This window comes from Anas acuta, chromosome 1 (assembly GCF_963932015.1).
Source record: "Anas acuta chromosome 1, bAnaAcu1.1, whole genome shotgun sequence".
Lineage (NCBI taxonomy): Eukaryota > Metazoa > Chordata > Aves > Anseriformes > Anatidae > Anas > Anas acuta.
In genome coordinates this window covers 69,685,976-69,706,187 of record NC_088979.1, presented here as the reverse complement: position 1 = coordinate 69,706,187, position 20,212 = coordinate 69,685,976, and the positions used below count along the sequence as shown (strand labels likewise).

General features: G+C 45.7%; 1 protein-coding gene across 3 annotated transcripts; it reads right to left on the bottom strand.

Moving 5' to 3' along the window:
• Window positions 1-43: 43 nt before the first annotated feature.
• On the bottom strand, window positions 44-16,642 carry PLCXD1 (phosphatidylinositol specific phospholipase C X domain containing 1). Of its 3 annotated transcripts, XM_068681727.1 has the most exons (9): window positions 16,488-16,642; window positions 16,205-16,361; window positions 15,514-15,561; window positions 12,856-12,998; window positions 9,348-9,484; window positions 6,563-6,691; window positions 5,236-5,391; window positions 2,538-2,721; window positions 44-1,825 (listed from the first exon to the last, which is right to left on the bottom strand). In XM_068681727.1, exons 4-9 carry the CDS (start codon window positions 12,965-12,967, stop codon window positions 1,533-1,535), a joined length of 1,011 nt encoding a protein of 336 aa, XP_068537828.1. In that variant the 5' UTR covers window positions 12,968-12,998; window positions 15,514-15,561; window positions 16,205-16,361; window positions 16,488-16,642; the 3' UTR covers window positions 44-1,532. The 3 variants fall into 3 exon arrangements, with proteins under 3 accessions (XP_068537828.1, XP_068537820.1, XP_068537839.1); XM_068681719.1 differs by having other exon boundaries at window positions 16,205-16,641; XM_068681738.1 differs by lacking the exons at window positions 16,205-16,361; window positions 16,488-16,642 and adding an exon at window positions 15,933-16,073.
• Window positions 16,643-20,212: the final 3,570 nt, after the last annotated feature.

Sequence of the window (20,212 nt, the reverse complement as noted above, 5' to 3'; positions counted from 1 at the left end):
CATCAGTATCACAGAAAGGAGAAGCAAAACTCCTATTTCAGTCTTTATTACACAAACAGATCAAGTTTTATTAGGTAAAGTAACAAGACATTTGAAAGGTACAAAAGATAGGCAGAAAAACATTCTGAGTTATAATAACACTTCATGCAGGTGGTGACTCTTTAAAAAATTAAACTGAATGACTGCTCTATATGAAGTAAATAGAGGTGAGAACATGGATAAAAAGGCCCATAGGAAAAAAAAATGAGAAAGTCTACTCAATGGAATGTTTGGTTTTCACTCCTATGTCATCTGCAATTGTGGAAGATTGCATGAGATGAGGAGTAAGCATCTTGGCCTTTCATTCCTAGAAGTCAAAGGTAACTTTGATCTGGTATCAAGTGGCAGTTGATTTGAGTTATGCAACCATCTATTACAAACATGAGCATCTTGCCAGACACCTGAACTCAGCTTTTACATGTAAAGTGCATATCAAAAGTGAGGTATATTGATGAAGCTGCATAGTGAACTTTATACAATGCCTGTTTTCTTTTAGCCCTGATACTTGGCATTTTTCTTACCTTCATGATCATCAGTTATTGCACAGTCCATTTAAAAATTAGAAAAATAGAATTAATTTACAGTGCCAAGCAGCATAAAAACAGCATTTACGCAATCAAAGAATACTTACTGAGAGGAAATATGACTATGGCACTACAAAAATATGTTAATAAAGGAAGACCAGTTGTGAAACCTCAAACATGACAAGCTCATGAACTGTATTTTTAAAGCAGTCTGAGTTTAGATTAAAAATTAGTTTCATATGTGTTTATTTTCAGCATAAAGGGTATTTTGGCAGCTCCTAATAAAACACATTCTACTGCAGCAGACAAAACTGTCCAGGAGCCTGGCTCTGGTATCTTTGGAGCGACTGCAGAAGGGGCATGAATGATAATAATGAAAGTGTTCCAATGCACATATCTCACAAATCGTGAGGAATGTTGTGACTACCCTGCTAGTAAAATGGTTCACAACTCAGCACACAACTGCAGTGTGCCAGTACCTTATCTTTCATATATCAAAAATATTTTTAACATTTTCATATTGCATATTTAATACAGTCTATGAAAACAGACAAGTCAGTTTCACACTGATAAAATACTGAGAATTGGGGTTGCAGGTATCTTTTAAACTCCAAGAAAAATAAAATTACAAAACAATTTGTGCAACTAGTGACATTATATTTTTCTTCTTACTTGGATGTAAAATAAAATAGGAGTAAGTTCTTGAGATTTCCAATATTGCCAGCTGCTACAGAATCTAAGCACCTCTAAGTAAATTACACCCACATAACAGTTCTCTAGAGACTTCAGCAAGATCTTCCTGCTCTCTTTTTCATGAAAACACTTTGAAAGCCTGATGATTTTGAGAGCACTTCTCTTAATGAGTTTTTAAAACATCCCTGGTTTAAGTTAACTGGACCTTTATGTAGTCCAAGATGTTTAAACCAGGAAACGCTCAATGCACACAAAGTCTTTTCAGCTTTTCAAAGATTATAAAGCTGAGAATGAAATGGTATTTGTTCCTGCTGCTTTGCTGTGACAGTCTAATGGAGGATTAATTTTTGTGTTAAGTTCTATCACGTCTCTGACAAAATCATCGTTTCCTATGAAGTCTCCAGCAATGATGTTAATACATTCTTTTTGTGTTCCTGGATACTGCTTCCTCACCCAGATTTTCAAGCATGGAAGACTCCGGAGTGTCATTTCCTTCAGTGAGCCAAATGGGTGTAAAAGAATGTATCTTAAATTTTCAGTAAGGTTAATGCCCGCAACAAAGAATTTTTCTGAAACAAAAATCAAAAGATGACACATTAAATATTCCTTTGAGGAGAACAGAAACCGCTCGGCATTGCATTAACTCCAGGTCTAGTTCTGCTGGGAATCATTAAAATGCTAACTTAAGATTGTTTCACAGACCTAGAACTGTTTCAGTGGGCTGTCTTCCTTTGTTGCTGCTGTATGCCACACCAAACAGTTAACTAAAGCCCAGCTCATTCCTTGAACCATCCCAGTTCAGCTAAACCCGTCTCAAGTATTTGTTGCAGACTCACTGTTCTCTACCCACCAGTCTCCCTCTGCAAGGTGTGTTTCCACAAGGGCTGCTGCCAGCTGACTACACTTCCCACGTGACACGTGGGAACACACAGTGCATCTACAGAAGCATTTTTCTTTGGATCGGGAGTATGCTTCTCAAGCAGTTCTTACCCTCATCATCCCTTGGTTCTTTCCCACCATCACTCAGATGAAGCAGCTGCTGCAGTGACATAACCTATGTACGTAGGTGCACTTGCGCACGCATTTACATCACCAGGTAAGATGACATGCATGTTGCACTCCCTCGTGGGTGGGCGAGAGCACTCAGCACCGTGCGAGTGTCTGGAGCATGCAGCATGCCCAGCAGGGTGACATCCCTCACCCCTGTGAACTCCCAACCTACTCTTTGTGTTGCACTGCCGTACCTGCCTCTTGTTTCTTTGCAGGAGCTCCCGTACATACCTGGCCGGCCCATCCGCTTCATGCGCTCCAGATACTGGATAAGAGCGTGAGTGGAAGTTCTGTTCCCCCACCAGTACGGGATGGCAGGCCACAGCTCGCAGTGCTTCTCCAACTCCATGACTTCTTCATATGAGACTATGACCTGGTAGCCATGCTGCCACATGGTCCGCAGCGTCGGAACCACCTAGGGGAAATCACGGCCGGGTGCAAGTCAGTGGGAGCTGTGAGCCAACAAGAGCAGTGTCTGCCAAAGTTCAAATACCAAAGCGTGGAATCGCCTAGACAGCGAGGCTCAGATTTGGTTCAAACAGTTCACCCTGCAGCCAGGTGGAGCTCTGGATGGATTACAAACTGAAAACGTGTTGCAAGAGGAAGACATAGCCTGTTCTGCACAAGGAGGGTCAAGGAAAACAAAGCCCCACACCCATCTGTAGGAAAACAGATGCAGAGAAGCAGCAGTAGTTTGGGCAGCTGTCCCACACAGACCCAAATTTCTCACCACAGCCTTTAATGAAAACTTGAGTGTTCAGACACAGTAAGGCTAAAGGTAAGAAAGATATCGATTCTGATTTCTGTAAGGGGATTGTTTCAGAAATTGGGATGCCCTGGTCATCCTGCATTGAGAGAAGGTAAGAGCTGAGTCACAAACTGACTCAATGGTCCTCCATTTATTTATTTTTTTGAAACCAACATTTTAACAGGCATCTTTTTTTTTTTTTTTTTTAAGAACGTTGGTGGTTAAAAGCTGTGTCTGTTGTTTGTGAAGAGGAATTGGTGGCTTTAGGATGTTCCAATTAGCTTCTTACTTAAAATAAAAACCAAAGTTGAAAAATCTTAATGCAAGTCTTTGAAGAAAGCCAGGGGTTGAATGAACATAGAAATCCCTCTTGGCTTCATCCAAGCGAGAGTGTGAGCCCCAATTAGATCAGAAAATACTGCAAAATTAAGATACAAGCTACTCATGAGCTACAAAATCTGTGGTTGACAGAAGCCTTTGCTTTACTACAGCTGCCTTTCTAAAGCTCAAACCTTTTTTATTTTTTTATTTTAAAGGGGCTACCAGAGATGTATACTCGAGCACAGGTGCTTATTTTGCAAACAAAGCAAAGATGAAACTGCAGATGTCTGACAAGGGATTTTTAAACCCTAATAATCCAGATCAAAGGAAGACACCTTGAATAGTTAAGGCAATTACAATTTTAAACACAAAGTAATGTTGTCACACTGTGGCCTGTGCCAGTATTACATGCAGACCTCTGCTTAGTGCTTCATACATGCTTTGACGCTTACTTTTGTTCAACACCAGAGCTGCAGTCTTGAAAGACAGTAGATACAAGGTGATTTTAAAATAAGTGAGCAAGCACGAGGCTGTTTGATGTTAATTCTGAATTTGTGATTCTGAAAAGCCCCACAGCTACCTAACCTGCAAAGGCGTCAACTGCAGAAATGGCAAGGTCTGCTGTGCTGGTAACAGGCCCCTTGGAAACGATCCTGCTTGAGGGAAACACTTGGTGTCTCCTGTCTCCACTGCCTGTCCTCCCTCTGCTTGGACACAGCTCAGAAACATTTTCTTTCTCCAGCCAGGTGAAGAAACCAAAATCTCAAACCACCACCTTCCTTCAACAAACTATCAGCAACAACTTGCCCCTCTCCCAATTAATAGTTTTTTTTATTTTTAGTTTTGGAGCTGACCATGTGCCCAAAAGTAAATTTGACTGTCTTCTCCTGCATTTCTCTGCTCATCCACGACTTACACACTCAAGGTATTTGGGGAAACAATAAAACAATGTCACTCAGGTCTTCAGTTATTCAGTGGAGGCCTGAATATTCAGAATCCCCTAATTTTGCTGAGAATTGTTCTATTTTAACTCTGCCATGCAAAATGCTTTGAAATGGTAATAGTCAGCCCTTACTGACACACCAGCTTCAAAGGATTAATTCGAATCGCAAACAGGGTCATCATTATCCTGCACCCCTCACATCTCCAGAGAAAACCCTCTGTTCCTGTGCATCTTTGAAATGTTAATTGTTTAACTGCTAAAAGCTCCCACACCTTGTAAAAAGAAGGGGAAGCTAAAAATCTCAGCTTATGAAATATAGTATACAAGTAATTATGATTATTATTATTATAAAGCCTTTCTGGAGGGTCGAGTGACTGAAAGCTGATAGGACGTGGCCCAACACAACTTGGAAATTGGCCCAGTTGCCTGCTGGGGTTGGACTAGGTGACTTAGAGGTCTCTTCCAACCTAAACTACGTGATTTTTATGCTACGTATAGCATCAAAATAATTTGTAATTATTGCTGTGAAAAGACTTCTGTAAGGTAATCTGAATCCCATCAGCTCAGAAGGCAGTCATCTCCACCTGAGACTGAAAGCCCTTGCCATAGTCTGGACTGTATTTTTAACAACCCTTCTTCAAAAAATCAGACAGAAGAGTGGGTAGCAGTTGTGTCCCCTACTGTTATCCCACAACTCAACGGACATGACAGTCCAATTTAATTCCCTCCTCCACACTACGGGATGTAGGTTTGCTATATTTCCTCAATTTTATTAAGTAAAGACCTATTTCCAATGCAGCAAATGTTTCCTAGTTTAAAAATACAGCACAATCAGAAAACATACGACAATTGTGAACCAAAGGCCTCACTGTAATATATCATCCTTTAAAAAAGGTGGGAAAAAATCTCACACTTACATTTCTGGGACACAGCTTACACTGGAAAATCTCTTTTATACAGGCAATAAGATGACAGTGATGTTTCTTGTTTAATCCATCAAAATTCCTGCAGGCTAAGATAACAACTTCCTGAGGATGAGTTTCCAACCACTTTAACACTTCCCACAGAATATCCTACAAGAGATAGTCATGGCAAATCATTATGTTACCCTGGGGAAAGAAGTAAAACAAGCAGAGCATTGACAGTGAAGTAGAACCACCAAATCAGCATAGGTCTTGGAGTATGGACATCTGACAGCCCACAGGATGTTCCAGAGAGAAGCACCCCAGGAAAACCTTTCTGCAGGTCCGCGATGATTTGCTCTGGATGTGGGTCTAGCACAATATTCTTAGCAGTTTTATATTTTGATAATATAATACCTATGATAATACCTATGATAATATAATACCTTTTGATAATGATAATACCTATGAACCTCCTACTTCTTAGAGGCAGGTTAGCAGTAAACCCATCTCCCCAAGCTTCTTTAAGGGCAAACACTGTGTTAGTGGCAAACTGGAAAACAGGGGAAAGCTCTGCACTTGCTCAAACAGGACCTGATCTCCCCGGTTGTTACAGGCAATGACACTTCTTGGAGCCCACCCGTCACTAGCAGGGTGGGCAGGCACTACATCTAACTGTCTGCTCAAGCATGCCATGACATGAAGGGTCCAGACCCCCAATATGAAGCATGAAACCAAAGTTTAGGCAGTTAGGCTACAAACTAAAGCTGCATTTGCTGGGATCTGTACAGCCAGGCGCAGATGAACGCACAGCCAGCTAAGAAAGACGTGAACTGGTCCACAGTGAGAGAGCACATGCAAAAGAGCAACTCACAGCAGTGTCTCCACAGTAGCTGACAGTAATTTGATCATGGGATCCAGACTCGAGTCTCTCTGTCTTTCAGGGAAATACTTTTTCCTCAAAAAAAAAAAATGTTTCTATGATTTTATTAGGCTTTTAACACCTTTTCCTTTTTAGTAACACCTGTCCTTATCAGGGAAATGGGACAGCCCTAGGTAGCATCCTGGAACAACACAGGATAAACCCCAGAAACATCAGAACCCCAGAAACACATGCTATAGGGGTAGGTGGTAGAGAGCAAGGCACAACAGTTCCAGATGGATGCTGAAATGTTCCAGCCCTGTAACCTGCCCTACCAACCTTCTCTAGTTTGAGGTCCTCACGTTAGGAAATCAAATAACCTATTCAGAAGACCTTGGGCCATCATTTTCAGATTGTGATGACTCTTAGATAAAACAAGCAGCACTGTGCGTAGAGCCATTCTGAAGACAAGGACAATACCTGTACAACAACAGTCGTGTACACCATGTGCACGAAGTACAGATTCATTGATGGATCATTGGCCTTGTGGGCAATCCGAAAATCCAAGTATCTAACGCCGGCCTCAAGTTGCTCCGTCACAGTCAGTACCTGAAGGGTGAAACAGAAGACAAAGGTCCCGAGAGCCTGGAAGGGATCTGTTTCTTTAGATTAGATAACTGGAAGAGGTGTATCAAATTAGCCCTATGATATTTTTCATAGGTCTTTCATCTTTAAGATGGTGCTGTAAGGCACCGAGTCACAATTCGTATTATTTTACTATCTGACAAGAGGGATCCTGATTTCCCTGCAGAATACACCCCAGACACAGATTAGATTAGTTTCAGACCTCTGCATTTGTCGTGTTCTGAAAGTCAAAGATTCATTAACCTGTGCATAAATACACGATCACTGTTCACAAGACTATTTGTATAAACAAAACCTGCAGGATCAGCACCTTCGAAATTCTGTATTTATTTTGTTAGATCAAAGACTTCACCACGGATGTCTCTGTGGAGCTCACTCATCCTCAACAGAAGGAAAAACAAGAATAGAAAAAAATACTAGCTATTGTTCTTTTTTATTAGGGCAAAGTCTCTTAAAAAAAGTTTAATCAACTTGCAGAAGTCCTACAAAACAGAGGATCCCTTCTATTTTAAGTTTATTTCGGACCTCCCCTACTGACTTTGAGGGCTAAGTGGAACATGTGATAAAGCTGAGTTTCTGGGGCAAAAAATCCCAAATGGTACATCTCTTATCTATATCAAGACTCTTTCATTAAGAAAATAGAAGCAACTTAAATTAATACACTTAAATACTAATTTGTTTCAGTTCAACCTGCTTGTATGGACAACACTTTCAGGTCTCAGAAAAAATACTCTGCACTGATTTAGGCCTGAAAGGCTTCAGCAAAACTAAACCAATGCAAGGTGTTGTGCCCGATGAACCACAGCAGTGGCATTAGCGCCTGGACAGAGCTCAGACAGGTAGCAGGATGTTCACCCTGCCTGGCTTTCACCATCCAACTCTCTGCTCCTAGGAGGGGAGTTTTATCTCCCCTGGCTGTGCCTGAGCTGCAGGGCTGGGGAGCAGCCCTGTGTGACCCGGGGTGCAAGTAGTGGGGTGCCTCTGACCACAGGAGCTGCCAGCAGCAACCTCCATGCCTGCTCGGTCTCCTCCAGGCTGGAGAAGCTGAGGGAGAGACCCAGGGGTCACTGGAGATGGGGAAGTATATGGTTGTAGGTCATACGTAACCTTTGTGGCCAGAAAGAGCACCAAAATAAGCTGCTCTGAACTGTCCCTTGGAGAAACTTCTTCCTTTCCACTGGCTACACGGGAAAACCAGAGAGATTTGGCTCCTTAATTCATCACCTGCATTTGGATACTCAATTAGACACTGTGAATATTGGCCCCAAGGGCAAAATGTAAGAGGAGGCCTTGTGGAGCGATCCTGCCCGGTGCTGCAGCCTCACACCAGGCATCCAGAGCACAAGTGGAGATCACACACCCAGCGTCAGCCACCATGCAGCCAAGACCTGGGGCTGAAACAGAACAGCCAGGGCTGAATCCAGGCATCTCCGAGGCATTGGGCCATCCAGGAACGCGTGGGCCCTACCACTGGTAGGACTCCTTGATCTGGGTGCTCCAGATACCAACGGGTGGAGTCACCTCCCTGCAGGGACGGCTGGGCACTGCGGCACGTTTCCCGCTCAGCAAGCCGGGCTCGGGCCAGAAAATGAGTGCAAAGGTGTGTGGAGCTTCTTTGTCCCCTCCAGGGTCACCTCATCAGCCAGCAGCCTGCAGGGCAGGAGCTTTCTGAATCTGACAAGGGCTTACGGCACAAAGCAAAAGAGCAGCTCGAGAACAGGCGCTGTGACGAGCGAGTGACCTTGCACATCAATCTGTGACTTACGTGGTGAGCGGAGTGTCCGAGCCTCCCATGTGCCAGGGCTGTTCGAGCACAGCACAAGAAGCCTAGGCATAATCATTGTCATTTATCAATTATTCAGTTTTAATTCACTAATCATGAACTGCTCCTTCAAAAAGAACAAAAGTGAAAGGATTTCTGGTGCCTCTTTGATGCCAGCGAAGCCTGTTCTTTAGAAAAATCTTCAAAAGCTCTAACTTAAATTATGATTCCCAATTTTGTCTTTAACGGGCATTTGTGAGGAACAGCAAGAGATAACTGCTACCTTAAAGTGTAGTCATTTTAAAAAACGAACTAAACCTTATGTGAGGTGTCAGACCTTCATTCTCTTAATCTGTAATGGTAAAAGTTCCCTTAAACAATAGTTTTATCTTTGCTGCTCACTGAAATATTTACACAATAAAGCAAGGGAAAACAACAGACACCTCACACAACAGTGACAGTACAAACAATGGGATTACCTTCTGAACACAGTGCAAGAAAAGAAAAACCCTTTTACTAGCTTCCTTTGATAATACTGATATTAAATGTTAACAATAACAATAAACATGCCAAAAGGATGATGGGTTTCTACTAACAAGTGGTCAGTTTTAAGCAACATCTTTGTGAATCCTCCCTGCCTATGCTGAATGATTTTCCCCTGCAAAAATAAAATAAAAATAATAAAAAAAAGATCTGGTATGTACAAAACAGGTATTTCATGAGAGCATGGATTTCTAGGCTGGAATAGGAACAGGAAGTTCTATTCTCTCATTGCTGTGTGGGAGAACATGACCACCCTCAGCACAGCAGCACATACTTCAGATTTGTTCAGGCCTGGGAGCGTTGGACAACTCTTACCTGCGTTATAGACCACTTCATAATGATCGGGCGTACAATGCAGGGCATAAATTTATTTAAAAGCTCCACCAGCTTCGATTCATTGCCGCTAACGGCCGAGTTTTTATCCAAGCAGTACGTCATAGTGTCGTGACTCCCTGTGGAATACAAAGGTAAATGTTAAATGAATGTCATTTCTTAATTACTCAAACACCACGAGACATGGTTACATTGCAGGCACACACCTGACACACCACCTCATTTCCAAAACATACCTGCGTATTGCTTGTAGGTATGTATATTGCCCATGTAGGTATGGTCAAAAGGTGGGCTCTTCTACAGAGATTGCCCACCTGACATTGTCAGCACGAAATCCTCATGAGGGGAGGGCACTGAGACTTGTCAATATTTTTCCCCGAAGCAATTCTTTTCCTTGAATCTATTTGGAATTTGTCCCAATTTCAGACTTGTTCAGGATTTCATGCCCAAGCCCCTCACCTTTGCCCAGGAAAATATACAGAACCATGCCTGAAAGCTGAAATTCACTTTCTTACATCTTTGATTGGACCAACTCCTAATCTGGCACTTTAAGCATTTGCATCTTAAATATCTGGTAAGATCACCTCCCTGAACAAAACACGGGTGCTTGAAGGCTTCAGAGACAAATCTAATCTAAGTTTGCATGTGACAGACAGGCAGGATCCACCTTTCAGACTTCAGAACTACCTCTTTCCAGCACAGAGAATTACAAGTTACGTATTAGAGTCAAGTACAGCATGTCCAAATGTTTGACTTCCAAGAAATGTTAAGCCTGACACAGCTCTTGCATCATATTTAGATGAACCTCCATGTCTGGTTTCTTCAGTACAGGCAGACAGCGTTTTTGCTAGCTTCTTCTGTTCCATTACTTCTTCTGATTTTGAAAAGCATTGATAAGCTAACAACTCCGTGAAGTGATTTGCTAGGATCTTTACAGAGTACCTGCAAGGAATTTGCATATCATTTTGGTTTTTAAGTCTTCTGTCAAAGCATTCACTGTCTTACTGGTGCCAATGGCAATACTTCCAGTAGCCAAAGGAAAAGGACAGGGTTGTATTTGAAACAGAGAAAATCATTTAAAATGGTCAGAAATTGCTTAATGTCTCAGTATTTTTCACCTTTACAATCTGCTTTCTGCCTCTATTTTCCTGCTTTAAGCACCCAAGCTAAGATTACTGCAGAGGGAAGTTTAACAATGAGGGCAGTCAAAGAAGTTTGCCCTAAAAGATGAAGGAGTCAAACCACTAAATCCACATGGACTAAATCCAAGTCTGAGAGAAGGGAACAGGATTCCAGCCATGGGTGTTGCATCTGCTGATGCCAACCAGCCTGCGGATAATAACCTTTCATTTAGGAGTCTTCTTGTGATGTCAGTGGGTTACAGTGATAAGAGGAAGATGGCATATCCATGATGCAATGAATACAGTGCAAAGACAGTGAGGTAGAAAAAAAAAAAAAAAAAAAAAAAGGCAGTTTTGGAACTTCAAATGGCATCCCCTGCAGCACCGTGGTGACCCTGGCACAACTCAGCATCAGTTTCTGAAAGCTGCCTCTGTCTCGTCATGATTTCAGAACACACTTTCTCAGGTTTCCTGAGTGCCTTATTGTCTTCTTTATCTGAGACAAGCCCAGCCATCCCACTCCGGGAACCCCTTGGCTTGTGACACCTTTACCATGTCCTAGGGACCAGACGGACAGGCCTGGCTTCTGTGAGGAGGCCAAACAGCTTCCGTTTCCTAACTGAGTTTCCCCCAGACATTGCTCCCTCTGACGACCTGCCAGAGCTGTCCTGACCTGGTTGGTCTTAATTTGTTTTGTTCTGACCTGAGCTGGACGAGTTTTGTAGGTCAAATGGAGAAGCAACAAAACCTTCCAAGCTACATGTCCTGCAGTGCTCAGAAAAATTGTACAGCGTTTGCCAAAATGGACTCAGAATCACAGAACATCCTGAGTTGGAAGGGACCAACGAGGATCATCGATTCCAACTCCTTGCTCCACGGAGGCCCACCCAAAGATCAAACCACATGTCTGAAGAGTGTTGCCCAAATGCTTCTTGAACTCCGCCAAGCTCGGTGCTGTGACCTCGTCCCTGGGGAGCCTGTCCCAGTGCCCGACCACCCTCTGGGTGCAGAGCCTTTTCCTGATATCAAGCCTGAACCGACCCTGCCGCAGCTTCATGCCATTCTGCAGCCGTTCTCTGCCTGCCTGTTCTGCATGCAGATTTGCTCATGAGAACAGCAAACATTCACAAGAATGCCAACGTCACTGTTAGGAGAAGTGCCAGGAAGTCAAAAGCACACATCAGCAGTTTCTCAGCTTTCAACCAAGAAACATCACTGTGAAAGCTCTTTAGAAATAACACTGTTCCTTTTCATTGAAAACCACAGAGCATGATACTGACTTTTGGAACAATTTTTGCAAGTGGAATAGAAGATAAAAAGAGAACATGACCTTTCTTCTGTCATAAGATAGTTACTTATTTTCTTATCTTGTTGATTAAAAAAGAAATCTAGATTTTCTTTACAACACCTGTCCTGAGTACTCCTATTTAGACTTTATCCAAAACTGAGAGGTGTGCTTGTTTTGATGTTAACACCACTTAAATTTCACATCCAAAAAGTCACCATGAAGCAAGTTTCTGCTTTTCACTTTAAATCATATTCCGCTATTCCACGAGGGGTAGAAAAGCTCCACCACAGTTCTCAGGTCCTCCCAGGGCTCTGCTCACTGAAGACAAGACTTGATTTTCCTCGTTATCTCTAAATACAGCTTTGCTAAGTTAACCTAGGATTCTCTAACCTACATAAAACATCCATCCACATGCTGTGCTGCTTTCCACCCAAACCGTCACATCTAAAGGTGCGAGAGAAAATGTGGGCTGGACTGTCCTTCTGTACCATTCTCACTGGGGAGGCAAAGTGCTCAAGAGCTAACAGTCCTCTGGTGCCTTCCCACAAGCCAGTGAGAACAGGTTCTCCTGTAAATTCTTTAGGCAGAATGAGAAAAAAAAATCTCCCCAGGGCAGCAGAGAGAACCAGCAATATGACCCCAAAAATGCTAATGATAAGCAGGTCTGGATGCAGTACCAAGGAGGACTCCAACTATAATGCAGGTGCATTTACCCATAACTGCATAAATCTAGTTTTACATATTAGAAAAAAAAATGGCCAAGGTGAGCAAATGCTCAGATTATTAGAACTGATCTGACAAGATGATTCAGAATCATATTGTGCATCTTGATGCCAAAGAAGTCTCACTTTCTTCCCTTTCCTCAAGAGATCATTTTTCCCCTCCCCTCTAAGAAACCCCCCAAAATACAAAATAAAGATATTCACACACTTGCACACACCACACAAACACTCCCCCAAACCCTTCTCCCACACGCTGACCCAAATAATAAATATAGCCATCCTGAAATGGCACAAACAGGATGTTCCAGTGCTGAAGTGACATACCAATAACGCATCACAGGACAAAAGTTAATCTTTACCTGGAAGAGCTAAGTTATAGAGGGGAATATCCCAGAGCTTTTCAGGTAATTCTGACATCCACTGGCCATTTTCGTGGCACACATGAAGGGAGGTTTGCAAAGGGCCTTCCATTAGTACCTGTTCTAGGACGTCATAGGGTGTCCTGCGAGGAAAAAAAGAAAAAGATAACTAAATTATTCCATACACTGTGGCTGAGTTAATGCCATTGGACCTGTGCAGAATGCATTTATACATGCTGTAAAACGTCAACCCTTCTCTCAAGTTGCAGCAGCAAAATGTCAAGAGCCTCACAGGCACAGGATACACTGCTTCTGTTAATGTTGTCTTCCTACACAATGCCAAAGGGACGTTCCAGCTCTGAACTTGCAAAGTGACCAACTGAAAGAAAAACAGAGCCAAGACAAACACAAGCAGCTTTGTCAGTGTGGAGAAATGACTCTACGTTGGCTATATCAACTACCACAGCAAGCTATAGCCTGCTTCCAGAGGGAAACACTGTCTGTTCCCAAATCCTTGGCAGCCCCCAGGGGCATGATGGCAGGGCCAGGCAGAGGCTGGGTCTGCAGGCCCCTCGAGAGCTTTGCCTCTGCCAGACACAGGATTTTTGCATCATGCTGGCCTCTGGGGTCAGAGGAAAACTTCCATCTCTGTACACCCCGTTTTGACAAGATCTCTTGATGGCTGTCCTTATCACTGCTGCTGAGTCCGTGACCACAAGTACTTCAGTTGGTCAGACCTTCCTGAAAACTACTCTGGAAGTGTTCTTCTTGGATAAATATCTCCAGGATCTCCTGGAAAATTTGCAACAGTCACTCAGGAGTGCCAGCAGGTGAAACTCAGGTGAGAATTCAAGCTCATCACTAGGGCCTGCTAGAGTTATTCTGTTCATTTTTCGCTTTATTTTCTCCTGAACAATACAGAACATGAGGATGAGATCCTCATGCCATTTTTTTTCTTTCTAGGATGTTGCCTGAAGGTCGGGTTTTGTTTGTGAAGCCTTCCTTCTTTCCACTAGTGTTAAGGTTTTACCTGTTGTTTTTTGTCCCCAGCTAGGTAGTAGAACACTTTTTTAGACCATGGCACAGTGAGCACCAGCAATAACATCACACCTTCCATTTCCTTTTCAAAAAGCTGGCACTGTAAATGTTTCCTTCCTGCAGAGACAGCATCGTGCAGGCTTTGTGCTTCACCAGCCGTCCTGACTCGTCCCTGTTCCCTCTTGCTGCATCTCTGCACATTCATTCCCCAGGTTGTTTCTCCCCAAAACATTCTTTCAGCTGTTTTGGGAGGTGGCCGGTTCTTCAGCATTTACAAGCGAGCTGTGCTATTTATATGAAGAACCCGTGGTTTCCTTAAACACAGCACAATACATTTTTTTGACAGTCACATGAGGTCATCTGAAAAGTAACGTGAGGAATGGCTGTCCTAAGCTTTACGCACACACCAGATATAGCAGGTACAATCGGCTTTTACATCTGCTGATGCACAATGCACGTAGCATCGCTCGTCCAACCTGCCTGGCCGCGCGTTTGGTGTGGCTTAGACTGGGGCTAATTGAGTACTTCCACCCCAGTTACGATAAGGACGGGATCCCGTCCTCCAAGGGAAGTGCCCAGCGGCCGCAGCCTGGTGACAGCGCAGCGACACTGCCCACGTGTCCTGGGGTTTTCCGCCTGGCAAAGAGCGGCTGCCTCGGAGGTTACCCGCACACACGCACAAGACCCTTGCGCAAGCAAGGAAGAAGTGGTTTGAACCTGCTCCCCTGGTCTGCTTGCTAAAAACAGAGCAGGTATTTGATGGACTCAGTGCAAAGACCAGTGGAAAAACTCCCGTGGGTTTATTTTTTAAAAAGTGCAGATCTCCTTGTCATGGATGAGCAAATGGTCTCTACGTGCCACATCTGGCACATTTAAGTTGAAATCTCAGCAAGAGCACCTCAGACATCTCCCAGCTCTGCAATATAACATGCTGACCCTCTGCCGCCCGCAGACCCCATGCTCCGACAGCGGAGGCTTCCTGCTGCTCTCGTCCCCTTCTGCTGCATTTTGTGGCTCCCCTGACCACACAGCACTGCTCTCCCGGGGCTGCCCTGCTCCTTTGCAGGAGCGATGCCCCCAGGCCATGCCGGAGCTGTACCCACTGCCACCCTCTCCACAGAGTATTTTCACTGCCACGGCTGACACGGGCACAGCCCCCCAGCCCTCCACCAGCCGCAGCTCTGCCGCACGGGGGCTGTCACCCAGGGGTGGTCGGGCGGTGAGAAGCCACCAAGCCGGGAGTCCTTGCGGAGAGACCACTTCCCTCCTCCTCCTCCATCCAGCCTCAGCTTTCTGCTGACCCTCCAAGGACCCAGCTCATTAGAGGCCAGAAATCAACAGTTATCCCTGCTGAAAAAGATTTGGGTTTCTGCCACATTCGTCCCTCACAGGGGATGCCCAGTGACCTCTCAGCTGGCGCAGTCACTGCCCTGACCCCAGTGGGACCCGGGCACTCCGCGAGGGGCATCCTGCTGGGCTGGGGGAAGCCAGCAGTGACAGAAATGTCGAGACCAAGCCGTGCTGTGGTCCTGCTGCTCAAACCCCATACAAAAGCAGGCTCTGCCCCAAGCACAGCACAGCCCCTCGCTGCGCACCCCACGCCCGGCTCCCGGCTCGTACCTTGTGTCAGCGAGGCGGCACGTCCTTTCGGGAGAAACCACGGCTAGCCTGCAGGAACGAAATCACAACCCTTAGCTATAACCATAAATAAATCTCACAGTTTACTCCCCCGTACGGTGTCTTTATTCCCAGCTCCCAGCCTGACAGCAGTGCCACAGGACACTGCTCTAACCCTGCTGCCACAGAGCCGCTGCCTGCTTTCCGACCCGACCCGGGGCAGTCCCAGCGCAGAATAATGACACTTTAAAACAAAACGAGCCCTAAAATACGGAACCCCCCCGGGGTGCCTGAGACCACCGCCCTGACACAACCCAACCCCGGCGCTGCCCTGCCCGCAGCCGTGCCCCTTCCCCGCAGCAGGGCGGGCGGGCAGCTCCCCCCTCAGCCCCCGCAGCCCCCTCAGCCCCCCAGCCCCTCACCTCCTCGCAGCAGCAGCGGCACCGCCGCCATCCCGCTCCCCGGGGCCTGCCCGGGCTCCCCGGCACAGCCGCGGGCACAGCCGGGGCCGGGCGGGGCCGAGGCCGGGGCTGGGGCCGGGGCTGGGGCCGGGGCAGGCCCCGTGCAGGTGGCGGAGGGGCGGGAGGAGCCCGCGGCCGGCTGGGGGTGGAAGGGAGCAGCGGGGAGGGCGTTAACACCCGAAAATAATAAATAAATAAATAAATAAAAAGTCTTAAAAATATACGAGTGGTACCTGAGGTGTCTGCGGCTTCGTCCCTTTCTCGCTGTTTCTGTTCTTCAGTTTCTTTTCCTCATCTTGCCCCTCTCGCATCCGTGAGGCAGTTCGGGCATGCACCCCTATTTATGCCGGCTCCCCGCAGAAATCCAGGCAAGCGCCTCAAAGAGCTGTCCTGTGGAAGCAGGCAGGCGGTGAGGCAGGGAGGGAGTGCCCCAGGGAGGCAAACACGCAAAGCCTCGGTGTGGTTTTGGGAGCAGGGTGCCCGCAGGGCCTCTCGTCACCCCTCCCAGGGGGTCACCTGCAGTGGGGCTCTGGGGTCACACCGCCGCCAGGACGAGGGAAAATTGAGGCTGCTGCCGTGCCGTGCCTCTTCACACAAGGGCGTATCTTCCAGATACCCCTGCTTCACTATCGCAGCTTTGCAGAGGAAAAAGGAAGAGCCGTGCTCTTGCACAGAGCGAAACTTGGCAGGGTGGCAGCGGGCAGAGCTGGTTAACATCCAGCCGCCAAGCCACTTCCCTCGGCAGTCCCAGTGCCACAGCTCAGATTGCTGTGTGTAGACCAACACTCCTCTAAATCATCCCCAAATTTTCGGGAGATACAGAATAGACATGGAACAGGTTGCAAAGGTAGGAACCAAAAGGACGAGATGCCCAGAGGGGTGAAGTTGAGCGAAAGAGAAAGCAATAAAGAGGAGATGCTGGTTACAGGCTGTGGGGGTTTCCATAGGCGTGACAGAAAGTGGCTGAGAACAGTTTCAGGAGAACCATCGTGTGTGAAGTTGTCAGGACTAATTGGAAAATATGGCTGTGGAGAGGAAGAATTGCAAGAATTGTGGAAAGGAAGAATTGCAAGCTATTTTTGTGTTGATTTGAAATGAACAACAGAAAGCTCAAAAACAAACAAACAAAAACTATGGAGGTGAAGTACCAAAATATTTTATTCTGGAGGCATTATAACAGGACTTCACACCGTAGTGATGTGAAGCATCTGCTGACTTACAAAGGACGGACTCCTGCAAGCCTCCCCTCAGCAGGAAAAGCCCTCTCTGATCCATACCCTTTCAAGTCTGAGTTTGGATCTCAGGTCTTTGGCAGGGGGGTTGGACCCAATGATCTTTCGAGGTCCCTTCCAACCCCTTAAATTCTGTGATTCTGTGATTCTTCTTCAGCTGCTCTGGAATTACTGAAGACAGTGAGACAGTTGCTCCTGGTTTAGTCCCTAGGTCACAATCTCTCTAAGGGGGATTTAGGAAGCCAGTAAAAGGAGGAATGACGGGAAATTAATCAGCAAGCGATTAAGCCCTGAATAAGCACGTCTCCCAAGGAAGGGTCAAGGAAAGGATAACCTATAGCAATATTTGCAAAAGTAATGATAGCAGATCTCAAGAACAGGGGGGGAGAAGCCCAAGATTTCTCACCATGCCTGCAAAATAAATGTCTACATTAAAAAGATGGATAGTGGAGTTCAAAGATATTGGACACAGAAGAACTTCTTACCCAGAAGGAGCTTTTGAAGCATTTGGTAATAAAAAGGTTTAAAGCTGGTAACATTTATGAGAATCAAAACACATAGATACAGAAGCTTCAGCACTGCATCTTGATGGAAACACAGGCCTGATTTATAGCTGTGGATCAGAGCGAAATATTTCTGGTTTATTGGCCAGAGCGACACCAGTCAGAGAGCCTTAAACTGGACTTTATACATTTAAATAGGCCCGGCTGCCCAAAATAAAATAAACTGCACTCAGTCTGAGAGAAATCAGTCATCTTCTCTGAGGACTTGCAGCCTTCGGAGGTTTATTGAATGCTGACAATATCTGGGATGTTGCATGAGATTTTTTTCTTCCCTCACCGTGTTTTTATTTTATTTCCAGACACTGCACACCTCCTGTTTACTCCTTAACATGCAGAAATGCCACGCAGCTTGTAAACAACCTTAGCTGAATTCCCTGGATTTGAGGTGTTTGCCTGTTCTGGGGACATTTGCAACACCCTGGCGATGTATGTTTGTTCCTGCCCTGACTGACTGATAAGCCCCTTCAACCCTCACCTAATTTCTGTCTTTGGGAACAAACAGATAGCCTAACGTTTCAGAGAGGAGGCTGCATATCTGATGGCTGCAGCTGTGAGGACACCTGAGAGCAGGGGAAACAGTGGTGAGGCAGCCTGCAACACCAGGGAGATCACCCTATGCAAGAAAAAGGGACTGGGAAGGTGGTCAGCACTACAGCCACCCCGCAGGTCTGTGCCCTAGGGAAAAAATATGTCCCAGGCATGCCTGGAGTTGGTCTCTGGTTCCCTGTGTTTGCTTCTGGGGCTGCTGCGCTGATTCCTGATCCCCGTGTCTGTCAATGAGGTGTCTTTGGTGACCTAGTACCAGGCAGCAGGAATCATCTGGCACAAGGGTTTTGGTGGCATTTAGGTAACCCGAACACACCCCAGTGTATCCACGCCATCACAGAGGGACAGCCCTGGCTTTATTTGCAGCAGGCGAATTCAGAGTAAAAATGCTGCTCTGGTAGCTCAACGCTGAGCACAACACTGCTGCCCTGGTGTGATGGATACTCAGGAACCAGGGCTGCACGATGTGCATTTTCTCATCAGTTTTGCAAGAAAATTGAAATGTTTTGGTGGATTTTAGAATAACAGAGAGGAGAAAGAAAATCGGAGTTGAATTTTATTAGCAAAAATTTTAACTGAAATTCTTGAACAAGAAAAAAAAGATTTCTCCAGTTTGATCCAGTCCCATTGATGTTAACTGTGGCTTCAGTGGGCTTGAGGCAAGGTCCAAGCAAAACAATTTTCTTCTCAAACAGAAGCAACTGATATTTCAATTTCAACATGACTACACCAGTGTTGACAAGAAAGGTCGGAAAGCCCTAAAAAAAACACTGAGTAAAGCTAGGTTAGTTCTGGTCCCACCAGTGTTTTAAAAAAGACTCTTCCAAGTACCTTAAAAAAGTAACTTAAGTCCTTCCAAGCGGACAGCCACAATGTGAGCCGTGTGCTGTGGGGAGGGGAAGGACACAAGAAATGACAATTTTCCTCAGTGCATGGGACAGACTCTTGCAGCTTTCTTGTTACAACAGTGGCACATCCTCCTAGGGGCTCGGGGTCCTCCACAAACACTCATTCCCCCTCCTGACACCCCGCTAGGCAATCCTCTGCTAGTCAGGGAGTGATAAAATGGGGCAGGAGCCATGTGGAGCTGCTGGTTCTTCTTGTCTTTCAGACAGGTAATCAGCTGTGTCCACTGGATCAGCAGACCACAGAAGGCCAGCTAGCACGTGGGGACACAGCAAAGCTGCTCATAATATGCTGATAAAAAGAGAGGCTGGAGGGGAAGATAAACAAATCTTCCTCATCAGACCCAAAGCCTGAGAAGATAGGAGGACGAGGAGAAGGAGGCTTTGCTGCTAGAACCCATTCCCTGCATGGTGAGAAGCCATCTCCCTGGGAACTGGGGAGACACTAGAAAGGGTTTCCAGTTACAATCAATGAATAAGGGAAGCCTGCTCCTCTCATTCCTCCCTTTTCTCAGCTTTGTTTTCTGGTCCTTTTCCTTAAAAATTATCCTTAAAAATTATGGAGACGAGACAAACTCCTGAGCTCTGGCAACTGTTTTCTCACCACACTCCCCATCCTACACAAATTTCTTTTTCTGATAGCTGGGACAAGTCAGAAAAAAAGGAAAAAAATAAAAATAAATGACACCCCAATCCCCACAGAAGCTGAACCCACAGGGTAGAGCAACACCTGTCCTCCAAGGAGGCAGCTCTCAGAGTGGCACAAGAGGCAGCAGCTGGGGCAAGAGGCGAGCTGCAGTGTTACAGTGCCCTGCCCACGTCTTTCCTGCATGCAGCTCCTAACGTGGTGGCAGAGTGGGGAGGAAGAGGGACTCTGCTTAAATCCATCACAGGGGTGAAGCTGAGAGCAAGTCCTGTGTCCCTGTGATCAGCTGTGAAAACCAGGCACCTGCATCCTCGGGGACAAGTTTCCAGTACCTTTGACACTGGGCAGA